The sequence below is a fragment of the Cupressus sempervirens genome, chromosome 1 (assembly GCF_028749045.1).
Source record: "Cupressus sempervirens isolate cs-2001-9-10 chromosome 1, ASM2874904v1, whole genome shotgun sequence".
NCBI lineage: Eukaryota > Viridiplantae > Streptophyta > Pinopsida > Cupressales > Cupressaceae > Cupressus > Cupressus sempervirens.
Genome location: NC_143118.1, coordinates 332,932,023 through 332,955,734, shown reverse-complemented (window position 1 = coordinate 332,955,734; position 23,712 = coordinate 332,932,023). Strand labels below are relative to the sequence as shown.

At 40.9% G+C, this 23,712-nt stretch overlaps 1 protein-coding gene across 3 annotated transcripts in view; it reads right to left on the bottom strand.

Annotated features, from left to right (window-relative positions):
* LOC149577531 (defensin-like protein) overlaps positions 1-23,712 on the bottom strand; it is a 250,124-nt gene that overhangs the window by 203,090 nt on the left and 23,322 nt on the right. For all 3 annotated transcript variants that reach the window (XM_089824254.1, XM_089824261.1, XM_089824265.1), the window contains exon 2: positions 8,006-8,059. In XM_089824254.1, the coding sequence (XP_089680380.1) occupies positions 8,006-8,059 (54 nt within the window). The remainder of the gene's footprint in view (positions 1-8,005; positions 8,060-23,712) is intronic.

Below are 23,712 nucleotides of genomic sequence, written 5' to 3'. Positions count from 1 at the left end.
AAGATAGAGAAAGTTGTCTTGGAAAGGAAATTAGCAACACTAGAGAAGAAAAAGATGGTTGCATTGCGTGTTTTGCAAGGAATTTTTGCCAAGCGGAAGGCTATTGAATGGGATCTCCTACGCCTTTGAGCTCCCAGTCCAAGGATGTCTTCACAACCCACTTCTTGAAGTCTGATTTTCTTTTAGTTTTATTGGATATTTGTTTGGAAGACGACTTCTTTTCAAGGGGGGTAATGTAGTACATAATAAAGCAATGTTGTAATTAGAACTAGTTCAGCTTTGTTGGGTTGCGTAGTTAGGAAGTGAAGGGATGCATCTGTTGGTTTTCCCAACTAACTGACCATTATATAAAACTTTGGAATATGGATGATGTACTCATGTTTTTGGTAATCAATAAAGTAATAACAATTCCTCACCATTTTAGTATCTACTACTAGTAATGATATCTACTACTAGTAATGAACGTTATGTTGGTACAATTGATTTCATGCTAAATTGTTCTGTATATTGTGCATTTATAAACATTCAACATTTCCTCTCATTACACTTGCCTCTACTTTGTGTTCAAGACACTTCCTGATGTAGATCCAACTGAGCTTTTCCTCCGAGTTTCCTCACTAAAAATAACACAAAAGACATCATCAAATTTTAGGGTATTCGAACCAAAAACAAAGTTACTGTCATTACCAAGCCATTCCAGCTTTTAGGCAAAAAACACAAAATCAAGAGAGTTCTACTCTCTTCATCAAAATTGACATTGTAGAAGATAATTGACCGGTAACCGTATTAGACTCATTTAAATGATCAGCAATAGATCCACCTTCTACAATCTTCATATTAAATAAACGCTTCACGAAAAATACCTTGTTTGAAGTGGAAGTCTTTTCATACAACTTTGCTAGAGTTTTTAGCAACTCTTCGGATGTCTTTTCTTTTTTAATATTAAATATCAAAGATTGTGCTAGGCATAAATGAATACTTTCAAGTGCCTTTTTGTCCAAAATATCTCAGTCCTTGTTTATTTGCTTCTTTCTTGGATATTCCTCTCAATGACCGTCATAAATCCTTCTGAAAGTTAATGCTCCATTTGCATTTTCAATAACTGAAAGTTTTGCCCATTAAACTTCTCAACCTTCAACCTTCGTTTTCCATTGCTCCCACTCAACTGTGAGACTTTTCTATAGGGAATAACTGAAACAACCTCGCTCCAATACCAATTGTTAGGATTAGAGAGACAGAAATAACAATTACATGCTTATATAACCAATATCAAAAAGGAAAAAAATACGCATAAACCAACAGAAGGCGCAAAGATTTAACGCCATTCAACTAATCCTCGGGCTACGTCAACCAAACAACGTGTCCAATATTATTATCCAGTGACTACAACCTAACTGCAATCTACAATCGCTTGCGACTCAATACCACCGCAAAAAGCTACTAAATCATCATACACCATAAAAATCCCTAACCCTAAGCCATTTTATACAAGACTTGTGGTGGTTACAAAATTAGGGCTAGAATATGTCATTCAATAGAAAAATAACTCCACACACCTTTTATAATAAGAAAAACACTTTTGGCCTCGTGACACTGCTACTCAAGCCCGCCCTATATCATGACAGGGAGCATGCCTGGGGCACTGCCCCCAAACCCTCATAGAAAAATTTGGGGGGGAACCGCATCGAAGAAAATGGGTAAAATTAACCCGAGTCTGATTAGGCTCCACATAACAAAAGGGTACACATCTGGGATTTGTATTTTTTTATGCCAAAACTGTCTAGCGATTCTAGTTTGATCTTTTACATATTTTTAGGACCTAGATTATTGACTTCCGAACTCTGAACTTATTTATCATGAGATTTAGGCTTGACTTTTTTGATACAAAAACTTGAATTTAAATTAGAATGATATGTTTCAAAATTTAAAATTTGCAATGGTTTTGTTTGGCACATGTATCGGCATGACATTCTAAATTTGATTATATCTTTTAGCCGCACACATGTACATATACATACAACTATATATGTATGTATGTATCTATGTATGTATATTTGTATGAACGTACCATAAACGTACCCATCCCCCTGCAAAAAAATTCTTCTATACCGGTGTTTCGCAGCCACCTACCAATACCAGTTCTCATTCCCAATTTAGCATAAGTGCCTTTTATCCCTCGTATCTTCTCCTGGCTCTAAAATGGGGATCTTCTCAGCCTGTTTAATTAGGCACCCAGTCATCAATCCCTCTCTGAACAGCTATATATTCCTATTCTTAAACCTGAGGAACTTCAAAACCCTGTCCATTGCAATATCTAAAAGAACCTCTCAATCTTTCCAGGCATAGAAAGTGCTAACAGGGACTCCAAAATCCCTTACGCAGCAGAAATCCCATCATTGCACACTGTTTAGAAAATCTCATCTGTAAGTGCCAAAGCAAAGGGCCAAACTTTTTGTAAAAGCTTTTCATAGCAAGCCACATCAGCAGCGAGGTAAGCAGAATCAACCATATTTACGTTCAATGCAATAAATCTATTTCTTTTTGCATCTACTACACCCAAAAGTTTTAACAATATAAGAATCCTTCCCGGCAATCTGTCCAAAGGCAACAGCTGGGGCCGCACTCACAGAAGTCATCCCAATGAAAATAGCAACTACAGTACCCAGTTTCAGGTTCACTGCTATAGCAGGCTTCATTATTTTACTCAAGTATGAAGAGCACACGGATATACTGAGAGGCGGGGGTGAATCAGTATAATAACAATTTTGCCAATTTAAAACTTTTATCCGAACAATTAACTTGAAATGCTGAAATGAACAATTATGCACATAACACAATAACACAAGATTTATGCGCAAACCCAATGTGGGAGAAAACAACGGCAATAAATGCTTTTATATAAACTTTGTTCTTTTACAATGTATTGTAAGCTCCGACCTACTAGAGGCTACAGCCTCTATGTTTATGAGCACAGACTCACTAGAAGCTCCAACTCCCACACTTCATAGGCTCCAACCTACTAGAAGCACCAACTCCCACTTCTATCTTCGTGAGCACCAACTCGCTGCACACAAACTTCTTTTCCAACTTGATGATGTTGCTTACTCAACTGGTGATGGAAATCTTTTAGCACGCAAATCTTCTTCTAATATCTGTATAGATCTTTAATTTCTGTGCACACTCTTCTCAAATTTAAACTTTTATATGTTTCTATATATATGCATATAAATATTTCTTCCACTTTGCAGTTTTTTTCAATCTCTGATATATATAAATATATAGATTAGATTAAAATCTAATTAACATATTCTTTTTTATTACACACTGACTACTTTTATTTTGCTTCACTTCTTTTTATTACTCTTCACACATCTTCTATACTTTGATCATATATTTCTTTTGTCACTTCTTACACACTTATCTACTGTACTACTCATATTCATATTCTTCCTTTCTAATACCTTTCTCTCTTATTCTGTATTCATCTTTACACTCGCCTCTTCCACTGATCTGCTCTATATACTCTTATACCTGATATATCTTCCTTAATACATTTTTGCTTGTATCTGTATATATCAGATTAGAAATCTGAATATATATTTTCTTCCCTGCTTTTCTTCTCTTCTATACTTCAACCGCTTACTTATTTTCTTCTTATAATTTATTCCTCATTGCATACATTTATCTCTGACTTCTGATATTCTATTCCACTTCTCTCCTATCACTGCTCACCTTCTTATTTCATAACTGAAAAACATTTTCCATTTATATCTCACTTGCTTGGAGTCGTGACTTTTCAACATAAAGACACACCGTTTATTATGATTAATTTCTTTTAAAGCATTATCTTTTTATTTGAAAACACTGTCCTTGTCGGGCTTCTCTTAATTAATTATTGTATTCTTTTGCAACATGATCAAATATGACAACATTATCATATCGTAATTACTTTTATTAAGTTCATCATGTACTCCATGTATTGACGGGAGTGGGCAATCAGCATCATGACAGGATTGATGTTATTAAATCTTCATCAAACTACTGACGTCTTGACTTCTGGACCTGTATGGTATCGCAACTAACCAATATACTTATTGTTTATTTATTTGATGTATAATGACATGGAATCTATTTTAGTTTTGTCTTCATTCTGTGAGTATTCAATAAGGTTAGTTGCCATTATTATCTTCAGCGATGTCTTATGATTTATAGCCCCCTTCTTTATTTCCATCCTTCATTCGTCTTTTTATAGTCTTCATAATTAATAATCTGAATACTTGTTATTTCTGTTCTAAACGCTGTCATATATTTCATTCGGATGCTTGCTAATAACTCCAAATCTTCCAGAGTCCCTGATGGCTTCTATGATCTTGAACTCTTAATGGGATAAATATATTTTGCTTATTCCATTGGTTTGATTAATCACTGAGATTTCTGCACTCCGTTATTGAAGATATCTTCACACTGACATGGAGTCTCCAAACTTGACCAATGCTGATATCTGATTATTTGATGAGGATATCATTGGGTAACTCACCATCATTTTTGTTCAATAATTTTATTCATCACATATTCCCTTTCCTGGTTCGATTTTGACTTCATCACTGCATGGTAATTGCTTTCTAGACGTTGTGCTGGGTCTGATCACTACATTCTTATCATTATCATTGACCCATAGTTTTCATCTTCTGTAGACTTGGTCTTCATTTGGAGAATATGGTGTTCTTATCACAAATATGGTGTTCTTATCACGAATATGGTGTCAAGACATATCAATTGCATACTCCAGACGTAGATGCTGACGCTGCAAACTCTAGACCTATCTTGTGCATGATGTGGCTTTCAAATGAATTCACGTGCCTTTTAAAATGGTCACTGTCACTGTTCATTATATTTTTCATTTTATCGGGGCCTCAAGTTATCGCTGACTCACATAATTGGTGACCATATTATGTAATAATCTGTACTAGATTAGTATGTGTCAGTACTAATTATATTTGAAGTAACCCATATTTCAGACCATAGGAATTTAAACAAACAATTGGTGAACAATCTGATTTATTTATTCTGAGCAATATCCCTCAAACTGGAGAGTTTCAAACACTAGACAATATATCAAACAGTTGGTGAACTTCTCACAATTTATTGGTAACCCTTTCAGACTGACTGAATACTTGATTCTGGAAACATACCTGTAATAGTCTTAACTAGACTTCAGACTCAGCACACGTTATCCTTTAATCATGATTCTGTAGACAGTTATTATGTCAAACAGTTCATAGACCACACAGTTATTGTATAAGGAGTTAAGTAATGTAATGATCTCTGTCTAATCTAACCAGGAAACTTTAAATGTTTGCTTAAGGAATTTCGTCAAACACTTGGAGCAAGTTCTCTGAGTTTATACTGTGAAGCCACTGCCAATCTGACTATACCAATACAGGCTCAAAGTCTAAATAAAATTGAACAACATGGAACTCCAACACAACAGAAATGGTGGGATTAATTATCAGATTAATACTGAATAGAAAAAACACTACTGAAGTACTGCAATGTGAAGAAATGGAGTTGATAACATTACTGACAACACGTTATTACAATGTCATAATCTGAGATAAGAAATATGGAACCTGGAGTCAGCCACTTGTATGAACCGACCATGTGAATGGGTGTAGGCAAGGTGCATAGATTGTATTGACACCGAAAAAAATCCAACAGCCCATGACTTCCCTGCTGGACATGAGAGTTGGGACATCTACCACTGGTGAAGGCTTGGCCCGTGATTTCTGTTGCAGCCCACAACTCCAATATACTGTCAGTCAATGGCCCATAGGTGATACCACTCCCCTAGCATCTTCGATACTGAAAGAGAATGTTGCCAAGTGATGATGGACAGATGTTAATGGCTCAGTCTGTGGTAGAAAGGTCCGTGACCATACTTAACTGTAGAATGCCTTCCAATCGCTTGGTGAGATTCATGTGCACTGTCTTGCTTATAATCCTCAATCCAAACACTATCTTGTTTAGCTGGCAAAATCACTGTTCATTCGTATGGGAGTCAAATAATATATTTAATCCATATTTCACTATGTATTCTGACTGTACTTACTTCTAACGGTCAAAACTGGGATCACATTCCTTCTTGCCAATTTCTGCCTGGGCTGTGTGTTAGTTCCAAGGAGGAAAATTGGGGTGACATCCAACTTCCTCAAACAACTTGCGGGACTTCGTCCTCAGAGTTTGCCAATCACATCAAAGCAACCAAAAATTTCAATACATTGAGTTCATAAATTCTTGCGTGTAAATCCCGAGATGGACTCTCTCTTATTTATAACCTCAAAGTGAGGGAAAAGTGTTGGAATAAGAGATGTGGGATAAAACTCCAATTTCATCCTCTAGTCACTTAAGTCACTTTATAAACTAAAAGACTTTTTAAAGCATAAAGTAACTTTATTAAAGCACCTTCAATACATTAAGTGACAACTTAAAATAAATCTCACTTGTGACTGGCAGGCATCCTGACTGGTGATGCTGTTAATCTATCCGGATGTGGAGATAGATTAACCAGGCGTCATAGAACTAGCACGGGGGAGGGGACATGACATATTACCACTCAAAGTTATTCGATTAATGCTCATCCTTTGTCAGCGATGCTTCCTTATAGATTTGAATGTGCTGCAAGTCTTCACCGCACCATATGATTCTTTCATTATCTTTGCGAGAATAGTTTGTCAAACGCTGCATAGTCCAGGTGTAGGCGCTGCCATCTGCAGATTAAGTCATTCCCATAGTGTTCTCATTTCGTTTCATTTTAAATAGCTCTGTATATACTTTATATGCTTTGTAAATTGTCTTATTGCTGCACCACAATGAATACTTCACCTTGCACCTAGATATATTATTTTCCATTGTTCTTTTTATATCATGATTAAAGTCTATATCTTCAGTTTCAACTTTAATATCTTATATCCATTTTGCGCCATACTTATAAGACGTATGAATCTTGTTGTTCACAAGATCACAAAGGTTTATCTTCTATAATATATGTATTACCATTTTCATCATTGGGAAGTTATTGATTCATATATTTACTTGCTTTGACATTGATTATGCTGAAACATGTAGTTTTGTTCATGCTCACAAAATCCTTTGATATCAATGACAATACTTCCATCAAAGTATAATCAGATAATACATAATGATAGAGCAACAATTTCTGTAAGACCTGTACTTATAACTCCTTATTAGTCAATATGCCTGTGTCTATAAAAACATAGATTTGAAAGTTTAAAGTGTGTTTTAATTCCGTACATAGAAAAAATCTTTCTGAATCAAAAAAACACATTATGCTAGCTTGAAATTAGACCAGAAAATAAATGTATGAATAAGATATATCCTTACAAATATTTAAGATTATTTAGAGACTGGGCACCAGTTAATAGAATTGGAAATACTAAAGTATTATTACAGCATTATTACTAAAGACAGATCTTCTATTTAAGGAAGATTTTCAAAGGTGCCAAGAATCTCTGTGAACTATCAATCCAGCACGCTTGACACTTGACCATTCTGTTTCTAGTTGTTTTTAGCATAAGACAAGAAATAGCATGCAACGCTGATTTCTTCTAGTTGACTTATTATGGTCATTTCTGGATATCTATATAATTACTTTCTTTCTTTGATGTAGAATGAATCAATCGGTTGTCATGCTATTGCTACAAAGGCTACAGAACTACAAGGACCAGTCAAACAAATCAAGAAGTTTCTCCTTTTAGCACATAAGAGCATTCAATTGTTAGAATAACAAAAAATAATAAACTAGCTATTCAAACAGTTCCAGCCACTGCAAAACTATTTCAAAGTTCAAAATATGAAGTTTTTGAGTGGAAGGTATTGCCTAAACATATTATTAATTCATAGTGGCTTAAAACTTCAGCATAAATCTCATCATTATACATTAAATTTGATCTTTTAAAGAGAGTGAAATTAGAAAACTACAGCTTACAGTCTTCCCAAGAATCTCCATCCGTGTCGCATCCTTTTTTGCAGAAAACCCTCCCTGCAGAGGTGAAGATTATTTATTATTTAACAATACACAATCGAAAAACAAGGCTATAAAAAGACCCTCCAAGCTTTGAGAGCATCAACATTATAGATACTCTGTAACCTCTTACAATTAGGCTACAGAATTCTATACAACAGGTGACCAAATTTTAGTAAATTGGACGTACATTCTGCTATTCTTTTTACAAAAAATTTAACAATGAGTTTGACACTTTGGATTTCCGAAAACAAATATAGAATCACTTCAAGCATTAATGAATTGTAGGGGTGCCTAAAAATGCTTCAAAAGTTCTCATTAATGAATTGTGTGTGTGTGTGTGTGTGTGTGTGTGTGTGTGTGTATAACATAAAATCAATCATCATTCTATATCTGGCCGAAGCTATTATCCTCAACAACTATGAATTGGCCCAGGATCTTCTTGAAAAAAATAGGGGCAAAAATTTGTGCGGGGAGCTTTCAGTAAACAATGATAAGCTTACAGGTGGTCCTGAAAAAGAATAGCAGTCAACTACCACTGATTTGCAGCCTTCTCATAATCATGCAAAAGATGTTAAACATGGTACAGGTCTTTCGATTGACAATATGGACGTAGAGATTTCTTGAGCAGCTGCCTACACAAGTATTCTCGATGAACATGATGATAACGCATTAGGGAAGATTATCCAATCAGCTAATGATGAGGACTCAACATCCTATGTGAGTGCTGATGCCAATTTCGGTTCAGACTTAATAGTCTCTACAAATGGTATGGATTCTTTGTATGATGACTTTATTTCTGAATACGATGATGCCTGTAATTCTTTTTCACAGTTGAATATAAAAGATGACATCTATGATATGGAGATGTGTGATGAAAGCACAAACATCAGTGGTTTCCAATCAGCCAAGGGGAATAATGTGGAGGAAGAACCAATCAGCAATGATGAAAAGTATTCAGAACATTTTATTGGTGATTTGCAAATCCATAATGGCGAGGAGAGAAACTCCTTTAAGGATACCATAAGAAGATCATAATGCTGGCCCTTTTGTATTATATGGAGAGTGCATGATGATAACTATAGAACCAATTGAGCATAGGACCGATATTACTTGACCAGTTGTAAACAAATCAGGAAAATTGATTTGTGACAGCCCTCACCCCTTAGATGAATTTGGACTACAGCGTTTATCATTGCAAGACTTGAAGAAAAGATTACAGATGAGAGGGTTGTACAAGTTTTAACAAGGGCAGATGAGTCTCATAAATACATTGATGACCTTATGTGGAAAACTCAAATGGATGAGTGGTAAAAGGGAAATCCATATGGGATCACTAGTACTCAATTGCACACAATCAAAGAGGCTTTTGAAATGTTGAAATTAGATTATTTACTGTTGTCCTGGAATAAGGATCTTGCTATCGGATTTGCCGAAGATAAGAAAAAGAAGTTGATGAGCTTTATCTTCAGATAAGTAGGGCACATTACGCTTTATATCAGGCTGAAAAACTGAATTTTATAAAGCCACTTCCACAGATGATGGACATGATCATACAACCAAGGATATCATACACATTGTAAAAGGGATCAATAAACTTGGTGAGTATCCCCACTTCACCATATCTATATGATGCTCATTATGATGAAGAAAACTTTAAGGACCAGCTAAAGGTAAACAATGAGAACTCTGATTTTTATGACAGCAGTTGTATATCTCCACAATGTCACGTGGATAGAGATGAGCCAAGTAAAAATAATTCTGAGATTTCATTTGACGATGATCTTTTCAGTAACAGAGATGGTGATTTGGCTGATGGTATTCATCGTGATCCAGGAGATGAAGGTTCCTATAGTTCACATATTGTTTTGCAAGCAAGTTCTTATGATATGGAAGCTGCCTACTTATTAATTGGTGATTTTATCTTTCTGAATACTCACTTATGAGTGGCTGCCATGTTCGAACTATTGTCTTTTTCCAGATTTGGTCCAGTAGTTAGAAAGGAGTTTATCACCGAGTTTCAATTACTGTGTGACGACAATGAGATCATAGCAAAAATATACAACACAAAGCAAGGGAAATATGAAACAGTTTGTGTATATGCTAGAAAATTAAAAGAATTAATAAATAAAATGGAAAGTAAGCCGGCAGATGGGCTGCAAAAGAGATGGTTCATTGAAGGACTATGCCTGAAGCTAAGGAAGAAAATGAAGATTGCGCTGCCATCATCATACACCGAAGCATACAATTGGGCGATGAACTTAGAGAGTGAGCAGAAAACAAAAAAGAAGAAAAGTAGCTCATCCGAGTCAGACGACGATGCATCTTCCGAAGAGGATAGCAATGATGAAAAAAAAGGCAGCAAGAAGGTCCGAGCTCTTCAGAAGGACATGATCAGAATGATTGAAGAATTCAAGAATATGCAGAATGAGGCAAAGGGAAACGAGTTATGGTGCACAGAATGTAAGACAGAAGGACACACGAAAGGATCCTATCCGAAGACCCAATTCTCTGAGATCTGCCAAATTATGGGACATTCCTTAAAAGAGTGCCCCTTCAACATGAAAACAAGGGGACCTCAACAAGTACTTCTCACATAGGAGGCTTCCACGGCAGAAGGGAGCGGAACCACCAGCAACGAGGGTGCCACGTCGGGAGGATACAGAAATAATAGGCGAGGTCAAAACAACAACAATCCCAACAATAATAATGGGAGCCGCAGCCGAATTCAGTATAATGCGAACGGTCGTCCGATGGTACAATGTCGCGCATGCAATTTGTGGGGCCACTTTGCCCGAAACTATACAACGGCAAACACACCGAAGTTGTTATGCCGATGGTGTGGTTCTGGAGATCACGAGGATGCCAAGTGCCCAAAGTCGGGAGTGAATTTGATCACCATCGAGACAGACGAAGAGGAGGTTCTGGCAATCACACGGAAGCAAACAAAACTATACTCCAACCCAACGAAAGAAAAGTTGAGACTGGAGGAACCGTGGACGGAGATTGAGAAAGCGACACAGGCAGAGAAAGCACATTTGAGAGACACCACAGGTACCTTGACAAGGAACTGCACGGAATAGAACATTGTACGGCAATACTACAAACTAATGTACTTGTCAAAATAAACAATATGCTGCTCACAATGCCTCAACTCCGATCGGCATTCACAAACATCGCTCCAACTATTAAATTACCAAGAGAACAAGGAAAGGAGAAAGAAAGTAGAGCAAGTCCAGAGGACCCAATGCTGCTAGCCCTTACATTCGGACGGCATTCGGTGGTCGTCGAGATGGGAATTCTGGGAACGGTTTTGACAGACACAATTGTGAACGGAGGGTCCAGCATAAATGTGTTACCAGAGGATACCTAGAAGAGGTTGAGACAGCCAACGTTGTGGCCACCTACGTTCCAGTTGCTAACAGCGGACCAACACGACATTAAACCTCTGAGCGTCCTGATGGCACAATCAGTGACGATTGGAACACAGCCATTCCTACTTGACTTCGTCATCATCCTACTGAAAAGGAGAGGATACGATGCCATTCTGAGTCGGGGATGGCTTATACAAGCAAAAGTTAAACATGATTGGAAGAAGAATACACTATCACTAGAAAGCAAATGACAGAAATTCATCATTGATTTGCACACGCAAATGGTGGGCGAAGAACCTCTGTCATCAAATTCCGAGGAAGAGGATGAAGGGAAGCAGCGGATGGAACCAAATCAGGAAGGAGTCCTATGGTTGGAAGGAGGATCAATGGACGATGATCTGGACTCGGTAAACGGCCTTTTTCACTAGCAGTTGGAGGACTACGAGCTATTTCGAAGTTGCAACATGCTTATGATAGATGAAGGGCACACCGGAGATGAATTTCTAGAAGAATTCAAGGAAATAAAAGAGGGAGACACACCATTGGATGAGACACCTGTACATGAATTCGGGGAACAAAAGCAAATAAAATATGATGAAGCCACGGTACAAACCATGAATTTGGGAGATGAGGCAGAACCAAAGAACATACTAGTGGGAAATAACTGGGATCCAATACTAAAAGCAGCGGTGTTTAAAATATTTATGGAATACAAATATGTATTCGATTTGGACATATTAAGACCTCAAAGGAGTACCGTCGAAGTTGTGCGTTCACCGCATTCCATTGGTCAAAGGTGCAGTTCCTGTATGGAAGCGACCTTACAGGATGAACAAGAAATACGTGGCACAGGTTAAAGAAGAAATCAACAGGATGCTGGAGGCCAGTATTATTTTCAAGGTGCAAACAAGTGAATGGGTGTCACCCATAGTAATCTCACTGAAGAAGGATACCACCCAGATCCGGATGTGTCGATTTCAGATGCCTCAATGCAATAACAATCAAGGATCCCTTCCCGATACCATTCACAAACAGCATATTGGAGGAGGTAGCTGGACATGAAATTTACTCATTTATGAACGGGTTCTTGAGGTATAATCAAATTTGCATAGCAGAAGAGGACAAGCTGAAAACAACATTTGTGGTAGAAGACAGGGTGTACGCATACAACCGGATGCCATTCGGCCTATGCAATGCGTCAGCTATGTTTCAACAGATCATACTACACATATTTGACAAGATGTCTGTCGAAAACTTCTAGGCGTTCCTGGATGACTAGTCTGTATTCAGCACCAAGGACAAACATCTAGCGTCATTGGGTGAATGTATGGAAAGATGTCGAAGGGTGCGTCTCGCCTTGAACCCAAAGAAATGCAAATTCATGGTTTCACAGGGAAGATTGCTCGGACATATAGTCTGTAAGGAAGGATTGAAAACAGATCCAGAGAAAGTCAGAGTCATAACGGAAATGCAACCATCCACGAATGTAACGGAGGTAAAGTCATTCCTCGGACACAGGCTATTATAGAAGATTTATCAAAAAATCTGCCAAAGTATCATACCCACTGGACATGTTAACATGCAAAGGGGAACCGTTTAAATGGGACAAAGAACAGGAAGAGTCATTTGAAGGGTTGAAGGTACGGTTGGCCACAGCACCTATATTGGCGTACCTAGATTGGAACAAGGATTTTCATGTTCACATGGATGCATCCAACTATGCAATCGGAGCAACTTTAGCGCAAACAGGTAGCCACGGGTTAGATCACCCAGTGTACTTTGCCAGTCGACTACTAAGGCAGAGAAAAATTATAGTACAACGGAACAGGAAGCATTGGACATGGTTTACGCAATACAGAAGTTTCGACACTACTTGCTGTCAACACCGTTCGTATTCTATGTGGACCACCAAGCTCTATTGTACCTGGTGAATAAACTTATCATTCAAGTCAAAATCAGCCGGTGGCTACTTTTGCTACAGGAATTCACCTTCAAAATCATTGTAGGGGCCGGGAATAAACATGTCAGCACAAACCACAGATTAAAACAGGTGAACCAGTGTTTATCGTACTGGTAAAGAAATCAACGCATACAAACAATGGAACAGAATAGCAGAATTATATTTGCATATGCCAGACATACATTATGCTTGATAAGATTAATGATAGAAGATGATTTACAATGATCCCAGATGGGATATAAATACTATCCGCCAAACCTTCCCAAAGGAGTCTGTCGGCCACAAACATTATGTCTGCTACAAACTATTTACCCGTCGGCTACAGAATACAGAACCACCGACGACAATCACCCCGTCGGCTACAGAAACACCGACAACAATCATTCCGTCGGCTACAGAAACACCAACGACAATCTCCTACTTATCGACAATCACTCCGTCGGCTGACACAGTTTCTACCGACGACATCATCCCCCCCAAAAGAAAAAGTCGTCTCTGGACAACAATTACAAAATATCTGAGATGAATTAACAACCAAAATACATTAACAGAGTGACTACAACAAAAAATCTGCTTCTGTCACATCACTTCCACATTCATCCCATTACATCTGTAGCCTCTGCTAACACAATACTGTCTCCTCAAGCTGACCTTGATAGCCACCCGTGTTACTTTCTCTGCTTCCAACACTGGGTCCACTGAGCTAAGTGTCGCTGTACTACCTCCAACTGGATGATCAGCTCCTCCCGAGCTCTCTACGCATCCACTAAGACAGCCTCTCGGCCAACACCTACTCCCAGTGCCTCTGGTACACAGACACTCCATGCCTGCAACAGTTTCAAGTCTTCTCAACTGGTCACACTTCACGACTGATATCCGCAACGACTGGGGGTCCAAGGGGCAACGCCCCCGACGGGGTCACCCTTGCCGCCAAGACCAAATTAGCACTCTGAAACCCACACAAAACTGCATGGAACACACTGTTTCTGTCATTTTCTACCCATTCCTCACTCTTCCTGGCAACTACTGATGCTTCCCCTTCCCTTTGGCATCATCTGCTACTCATTCCGCATTGCCCCAATCCGTCGTCGTTTTTTTTTTTTTTTTTTTTTTTTTTAAAAACCTCCTGCTACCCTTTTTTGCATAGGCTGAAGCAGACATCCGCGGCAACATAGAATTTTATACACCTTCATCGCATCACACACTCCCGAAGTACTTGCACAAGAATACAAATATGCCACCCTTCCTCGAGTTAAATGTTTTAGACCGTTGGATTCTGGGAATAAGTGGAGTCCGCGGAGTACTCAAAACCAATATCGGCCACAAGTTACTCTGAAGCAGATCTGAAGGAATGCGCACGCTGGATTGTTATATGCTTGCCGCTGCTTTCGTATACACTGCCAAGTGCACTCTAAAAAAGGATCCCGCGGAAATAAAACGCACGGCAACAACTCCGTATCTCTAAACACGGAAACACTATATCTTTGAACAGCGAACATGGTAAACTCAATCTACCTGCAAAATGGTAAACACAATATGCAACCCACCTGCAAAATAGTAAACTCAATCTACCCTGTGCAGAGAGTGAAAGTGGAAATAGGGTTCAGAAACTCCGCAGAAATTCTGTTTGACACACGGAAGAACATGAAAAAACCGCCGCAGAAAGGTCCCGCGGAAAGCTGCCCGCGGAACATAGTCCGCGAACAGCTACCCGCAGGACTTTTCTTTCTTCTTTTTTTCTTCAAATTTTTTTTCAATTTTTTTTTTTTTTCTCAATTTTTTTTTTCTTTTTAAATCAAAAAAAGGAACAGCACCACAATTTTGCCTCCAAGCGTCGTCATTCTGCAACGACGACGATGAGAGAATCATCTGATCATTCTGCAACGGCATCTTCCTGGCACGGTAGGATCCGTTGATTGCATGAGGTACCTCTTACCCATCCAACGTCCCCAACTTTATCACCCGATTGTCGCCAACCTCCCGGATCTGATATGGTCCAACCCATCTTGCCTTAAATCTTTCCTGTTTGATTTCATTTCGACCGTCATACCTGAGTACCAACTGCCCCAGCTGAAACCTGTTGAATTTGTCATGCCACGCCTCATGCCTGTTCTGTGTCACCTCCGTCGCCCACTGTGCCTGCGATCGTCACGCATCTAGATTATTTTGTTTCTGTTGGCACTCTTCAACTAATTTTATGGTGCAATGCATTCTTTTCTTCTTGTGCGGTCCGTTCACCGTGTACCAGACAATGGAATTTTTCTTTTTTCTAGGTTTGTATTGTATTTCGTTCACTTCTTCAACCGTAACCTCCTTTGCGTCATCTACTTCTCTGTATTTCTTCGGACACTCATTTTCCTCTTTTTCCTCACCTTCGTCAACCCTTAGCATATTACAACTCGGAAAGAGTTCGTAGTCTTCTATTTGCCAGTGGTAAAGGCCATTCACCGAGTCTAGGTCGTCATCATTCGATCCTCCTAGTGTCAATACTCCTTCGTCCGGTTCCATTCTTCTCTTTCCTTCATCGTCATTTCCTTCGTCGTCACTGTCGCCTTCACCTTCTAAGTCTAACAATGCTGCCTCCTCACCTACCATTTGTGTGTGTAGGTCAATTATGAATCTTTTGCCTCCGCACTCCATTGATAGGGTATTTCATTTCCAATCATGTTTTACTTTTGCTTGCACCAACCAAGTCCGTCCCAATATAGCATCATATCCTTTTCTTTTCAATGGAATGACCACGAAGTCCAATAAAAATGGTTGTGTTCCAATAGTTACTGGTTGCGCCCTTAAGGTTCCCAACGGTTTGATCCCGTGCTGGTCCGTCGTGAGCAATTGGAATGCAGGTGGCCACAACGTCGACTTTCCCAACTTCTTCCAAGTATCCTTCGGCAACACATTCACGCCGGACCCTCCGTCGAGAATTGTCTGTCAGAACATTTAACAAAATCCCCATTTCGATGACCGCCGGATGTCTTCCCGTCGTGAGCGCCAGAAGCATTGGGTCTGTTGCCGTCGTTGGACTACTGTCCCTTTATGTGTCCTCTGTTGCTTTCGGAAATGATGTATGATTCAGAATGGCTGTCCGTAACTGGGGTATTGTGAGAAGGAGGTCACTTACCTTAACCGATATCTCCGTTTGTAAGATCTGTCGTACAATGTTTTGTTCTACGAAGTTCCTTGCCAAGGTGTCGGTGATGTCCTTCAACTGAGATGTTCCTGCCGACGATGCCTTTCCAATTTCCACCTGCGCTTCCTCCAATTTTCTTTTTTCCTCCGCCGGCAGTTTTGCTTGCCTCCTCGTAATTGCGAGAACCTCCTCTTCATCTGTGCCAACAGTGATCAAGTTTACTCCAGACTTTGGGCACTTGGCATCTTCATGGTCACCGGATCCGCACCATCTGCACAATAATTTCAGTGTGTTTTCCGCTGTACAATCCCGCGCAAAATGACCCCACAAATTACATACTCGGCATTGAACGATCGGCTGTCCGTTTGCATCATACTGGGTTCAACTTCGGCTCCCATTATTATAGTTATTGCTGGCATTGTTGTTATTTTGCCCTCTGTTATTATTCCTGTACCCTCCAGATGTGGCACCTGCGCTATTCGTATTTCCGCTACTGCCCGACGGGGAAGCCTCCTGTGTAAGAAGCACATGTGGAGATCCTCTTGTCTTCATGTTAAAGGGGCACTCTTTTGTCGAATGGCCCATGATCTGACAAATGTCACAAAATTGGTTCTTTGGACACGATCCTTTAGTATGACCGTCGGTCTTACACTCAGTGCACCACAGCTCACTGCCTTTTGGCTCCTTCTGCATGTTTTTAAACTCCATCATACGGATCATGTCCTTCTGTAAGGCGCGGACCTTCTTGCTATTGCCTTCATCGTCGCTGCTATCTTCTCCGGCAGGCTCGTTGTCATCAGAATCAGATGAGCTAGTGTTCTTCTTCTTCTTTGTTTTCTGCTCACTTTCGAGGTCCAATGCTCTGTTAGAAGCTTCCGTGTATGACGACGGTGGCACAATTTCATTTTCCTCCACAACTTCGAGCGTAGGCCTTCCACGAACCATCTTTTCTGAAGTTCGTCTGCTGGCTTACTTTCCATTTTATTTATCAAATCTTTTAATTTCCTGGCATAAACACGGATGGTTTCGTTCTTCCCCTGCTTAGTATTGAAGATCTCTGCTACAATTTCATTATCATCCCGCAACAGTTTAAATTCTGCCAGAAACTCCTTTTTAATGTTATCCCAACTGTTTAGCTTTTGTGGATCTGTATCAGTAAACCAATCAATTGCTACGCCCCGTAGGCTGGCCGGAAATTGCCTCATCCAGTCGTCTTCATTAGTTATCCCATTTGCCCTCCAGATCGTTTCACATGTTTTGCAATGTCGAATGGGATCGGTCGTACCATCGCCATCGAACTTCGGCAGTTTCTCTTTTGGTCCCGTCATCACAATTGGTTTCTATAAATAGGTGTTGCTTGGTCCTGCAATACTGGCGTTGTTCAATCCCACACTGGCGGTCTGCACTCCCACACCGGCGGACTGCACTCCCACATCAACGGACTGTTCTCCCACACCGGTGGACTGCACTCCCACACTGGCGAACTATTTTCCCACACTGTCAAACTGCACTTCAACACCGACAATCTCAATAGCTGCGAACCTTGGTAAAGAAAAAGGATCTTCTGAAGTTGTCTCCTGCGGAAGTGTATCCTGGACAAAGAGTTCACTCCACGCTCTTGCTCCGTCGGCACTCTGAGCTGTGCGAGTCGATGCTCTTCCGTCTGGATTCTCTCCCCTCGGTGAACACAAATTCAAAAACTCCTTATGTGCTTCTTACACCAATTCCACCCGCTGCCGAGTTTCCTCCAACAATCTTTCCGTGCTCCGATTTCCGTTGGCACTCTTCTGAAATCTCCGTCGGCATTCGGCTTGCTGTGCCAGAATTAAATTCTCTTGCGCAGTACGGATTCCATCTTTTCCCTTGACCTTATTTCAATCCTTGTTAAGCTGATTTGGCATTAATCTTCATTCCTCCCACCTTCCAGGTTCCTAAGGCAACGGTGCCAAATGTTTACCGTACTGGTAAAGAAATCAACACATGCAAACAATGGAACAGAATAGCAGAATTATATTCGCATATGCCAAACATACATTATGCTTGATAAGATTAATGATAGAAGATGATTTACAATGATTCCAGATAGGATATAAATACTATCCGCCGAACCTTCCCGAAGGAGTCCGTCGGCCACAAACATTGTCTGCTACAAACTATTTACCCATCGTCTATAGAATACAGAAACACCGACGACAATCACCTCGTCGGCTACAGAAACACCGACGACAATCACTCCGTCGACTACAGAAACACCAACGACAATCACCCCATCGACTGACACAGTTTCTACCAACGACAACCAGAAGATGGAGGCGTGAATGATGATTTCCCTAATGCACAGCTATTTCAAATTGCAGTACTGTCAAAATGGTACACGAGTATTGGGAAGTGCCTGTCCACAGGACAGCCACCGAGGGAGATGCCAGAAAATGAAAGACAGAAATTGGTATTAAGGAGTCGCACATTCTAGTTGATTAATGGATTACTGTACAAAATGGGGTCGGATCACATCTTGCGACAGTGTGTCGGAGGAGGAAAGACCAAAAGTATTGAAGGCAGCGGATGAGGAACCAGCAGGAGGACATATGGGACCCGACACCATGGCAAGGAAGATATTACTGGCAGGACTGTGGTGGCCAACAGTGTTCAACGACGCGCGGGAATGGGTCGTTGGTTGTGACACTTGCCAAAAGGCCAGGAAGCCATTGAAGAGAGACTTCATGCTGCTTAACCCCTCACATCCGCAGGAACTCTTCGAAAGATGGAGATTGGACTTTATCGAACCTCTGAAGGTGAGCAAAACTAGGTGTCGATACATTGTCATAACGACGGAATATCTGACCAAATGGGTGGAGGCACACACACTACCGGACAACTCGACAGTAAGCACAGCAAAATTTATTTATGAGCAAATTATTACTAGGTACCGGATTCCACTACAGTTGACAAGTGATAGGGGAAGACATTTTATTAACCATGTTATCCGGTTGCTCACTACTGAATTTAAGATCTATCATTCATTATCAAGCCCGTACTACCTAAGAGCAAACGGACAGGCTGAGGCTACGAACAAGATCCTGGTAGCAATCATCTACAAGCCATGTGCAGTCGAAGGTGAAGACCGGGAGGAAAAACTGCCCTCTACTCTTTGGGCATATCGCACAACGTACAAGGTGACAACGAGACACACCGTTCCAGTTGATGTTTGGGCAGGAAGCAATGGTACCAGCAGAATTCATGATACCAAGCCTGAGGATTGCATTGGAAAATAAGTTGGGCGACATGGCAAACCTGAGGGAAAGATTGCATAATCCGAACAAGCTCAAGAAGAAGCGGCTATTAGCACAATGGGCCACGGAGGTGACATAGAACAGGTGCAAAGCATGGCATGATAAACCCTTGAACTAAACAGGTTTTACCCGGGACAGTTGGTGTTGAAGTATGACGAACAGAATGAAATCAAACAAGGCAAATCTAAAGTTAAATGGGTCAGGCCATACTAGATTCGGGAAGTAGACAACAACGGAGCAATAAAGTTGTGGACTTTAGATAGACAAGAAGTACCAGAGGCAGTCAACGGTTCAAAGCTAAAGATATACCATGCCAAAATGATCCTCATGTCGTTGGAGAAGGACAAAACTCAGAGGGAAAATTAGATGTATATGTTTTAAAAAAAAAATTGAAACAAAAAAACATGTCCTGTGGACAAGGGGTCCCACGGACTGTTCTACGGACGCAAGGTGTCCCGCAGACATGTGGCCGCAGACCACGTGTCCCATGGATATGTGTCTCATGGGAGTTTGAGTCCTACGGTGGAGAGTTCCGCGGATATTCCTGCATGTGGATTTTTGCATTTCCACGGATTGGGTTGTATATGTCTCGTGGACAATAATTTCACGGCGACAACATTCCCGTGGACAGAGTAATTTCACAGTGACAACATTCCCATGGATTATTTTTCCTATCCTCCGCGGCTCTACATTCTGCGTCAAATGAATGCAAAGGGTATTTGTGTGAAGTTTAGCAGTGATGCAGCGACAACACTAATCTTCAGCTCGGAAGGCAAAAGCATTAGAGTAGTTAGGAGCGATAGAGAGGCAATTATCAGTCGATTCAGTTATCAATCGTGGGAAGTGTGACCAGTTGATGAGACCTAGAGCTACTGCAGGCATAGTGTGCTAGAGGTGGAGAGATCAACGGAGCACACCTTTCGAGAGGGGTGATACGCTTTGAGGCACTTGAAGTAGGTGTTGGATGTGAAACTGTCTTGGTGAATGCATAGCAAGCTTGGGAGGAGTTGATCATCCAATTGAAGGCAATAGAGCGACACTTGGCTAAGTGTACCCAGGAGTTGGAAGAGAAAGCGACACGGGTGGCTATCAAGGTCAACTTGACTAAAGAGACAGTATTGTGTTAACAGAGGCTACAGATGCAATGTGGTTTAGAGACCAATTTGGTGCAGACACGGGACGAATATGAAAATGGTGTGACAGAATCAGATCTATCTTGTTGTAGTTAGTCAGTTAATGTATTCTGTTTGTTAATCTGTCTTGAATATTTTGTAATTGTCGTCCAGAGACGACTTTTCTTTTTGGGGGGGATGATGTCGTTGGTAGATATTGTGTAGCAATGTGCCCGATGGGTAGATTAGCATGTAGTTGGTAATGATTTATGTAGCCGACGAACCCCTTCAGGAAGGTTCTTCGGAACGATATATATACACCATGGGAAATCATTGTAATCATTACAAGCATAATGTAATGTCTTTAGCATATGCGAATAATAAAATGAGTACTGTTGTTACATATTCTAGTTTCATTGTCTGTATGCATTAATCTATTTACCCATTCGGAGTGTGTTCCGCGGGCAGTTCTACAGATTGTCTTCTATATTCCTTCTGCGGGTTGCCAGTTATATTTCCACATCCAACGTTGTTTCTCCCGGCATATAACTTATGTTCCGTGGGTGTTTTCTTCAGTGGGTCCCTCCACGCATGTGTTCATCTTGTTTCCTTCCACGAGTTACCTTAAAGCGGCCACGGCTCTCTATTTGCCCACGACGTAACTCCAATCCTTCCACGGGCGGCATTATAAGTTCAGCGGCATTATATTGGAAATCCAAATCTTCATAGCAGCAAATTGGGCAACAAAGCAGTGCTGGGACTAATAAATCAAAAGCATTATCATGATTACCATTCCATGCACTACCCAACAAAATGGACGGCATGGCTGTGATGGAAAGCTGTGAAGCTTGGTAAGCTTGGGCAATGTATTAGGACGAGATGTGTCATCGACTCTCCAAGCCTTGCCACTATTACTACGGAGAGATTTGTTTCCAACACTTTTAGACTTCATCTTATACTCAAGTTTTTTGCCTCCAGTGGATCGAGGGCAAACCTTACATGCTCAAGAGAGTTTTCCAATTCCGCGGCCTTTGTTCTCTCCACGGGTTGTACTTTCTAGGTCTGCGACTTGGCTTAATTTCAATATCTATGGAGTGGTGGCACAGTGGGCTAGCATAGTTTGCCATTATTCGCCGCGAGAGAAGTTAAGGAAGGTAATTTTTGCCACCGTGGGAGAAAGAGAAGGATTAAGAAAGATTTTCGAGAAGTTTTGAACAGCTAAGTGTGCATTGTCAAATTTTGGCCGCGGAAGACATAAGCGACAGGAGGAGTAACCCTACATTATAAAAGTCAAGCAAGAAGTTGTTATTATGGAATCCGCAAGGAAACGGAAGCAATGGAAGAACCAGCTAAAGACAAGTATGGAAAAGAATGCCAGAGTCTTGGCTTCTGGAATCCGAGTTGCAAGGCCATCAACATCCGCCAGCAAGAAGCAAAAAGTAAGAACTGAACTCTCACACCACATGGTTCAATTTGAAGGGCTCAATGGCAGCGAATGTTGGAAATGGTGGCAAGAAACTCTGGAGACATAGGTAATTAAGGAAATTCTGGTACGAGCACAGATGCATTGGGCCATACAGCTTCCAGTGTTTTCTATTCGATTATTTGAATCGGTTTTGCGAACCATGATAGAATCATACAATAAGCACAGCAGAACTAGTACATTTCTGTACAAAAAGCACCGCATGACAATTTCTTTTAAACCGAAGGATTTCACTTGGGTTTTTGGTATCCCTGGCCAAGGAGGACGGGAAGTGGAAATCAAGAACCACAAGCTATCACAGGAACGGAAAGAATATTGGGTGAAGTTAGTAGGCCGCGATCTTATGCCTGAAGAAATGGAATCAGTGGTCAAGGGTGCCAAATGCAGAGGGCTTCGACGAGATTTTATTCGGGAGGGCCACTGGAGATGCATCATGGATGTCATCAAGAGCAAGTTGACAGGGACAAGTCGTGCGTCGGATATAACTTTGCCACAAATTGTATTCATGAACGGCATCATGAATGGCACAGTGTACGATTGGGCTACGGTCCTCGCCAACAGGATGGAGGAGTTCATGACACTTCAGCACCATACGTTTTTTATGCCGCACCATGCCATTGGCTTGTTTCTGGAGGCAGCCATCAATCAGATACCACTGGATGATTTTGAGGTTCCACTGAGGGGAAAGTTGGCGCCAGGAGAGCCTCCGATATTCTATTGGAGAAATTTGGACACGGGAAGGTATTCCAAGGATTAGAGGCTTACAGAGACACGGATAGCAGACGGGAGGACACTTCAGAGAGCATTGGGGCTGAGTCCGAAGAAGAGAGTACTTCTATGGAAATTGGCAATGACCCAGTAGTTAGCGAGTCCACATTCTTCACCTCGCCACAATTGCCAACTTCGGTGCACTTGTCCAACACCACTTCACACATTCCCCCATTTGGTCAAGGTCATGCACCGGTCATTATGACTCCACCGACAGTGGCAGATGTTGTCCCACGAGCAGTGGCAGATGGTGTCCCACAGATGACAGATGTTGCACCAACGGCCACTACAGAGGTTGCTTTTCCGACAGCCGCAATAAATGTGGTTTCTCCTATGGCCACGACGGAGGGTATGCCTTCCCAAGATTGTACACCGGACCTTGTTGCACCAGCAGAGTCAGCCCCAGAGTTGGTAGAGTTGCCAGAGCCTAAACCTCAGGTTCGTTTGGATGTGATTGGCTCTGATGCTGTGGTCACTATTTCGTCTTCCTTGTTGACGGAGGCACAGTCAGCATAGCCTGCACAGCAAGAGGAGAGCATTAAACCAGCACAGAC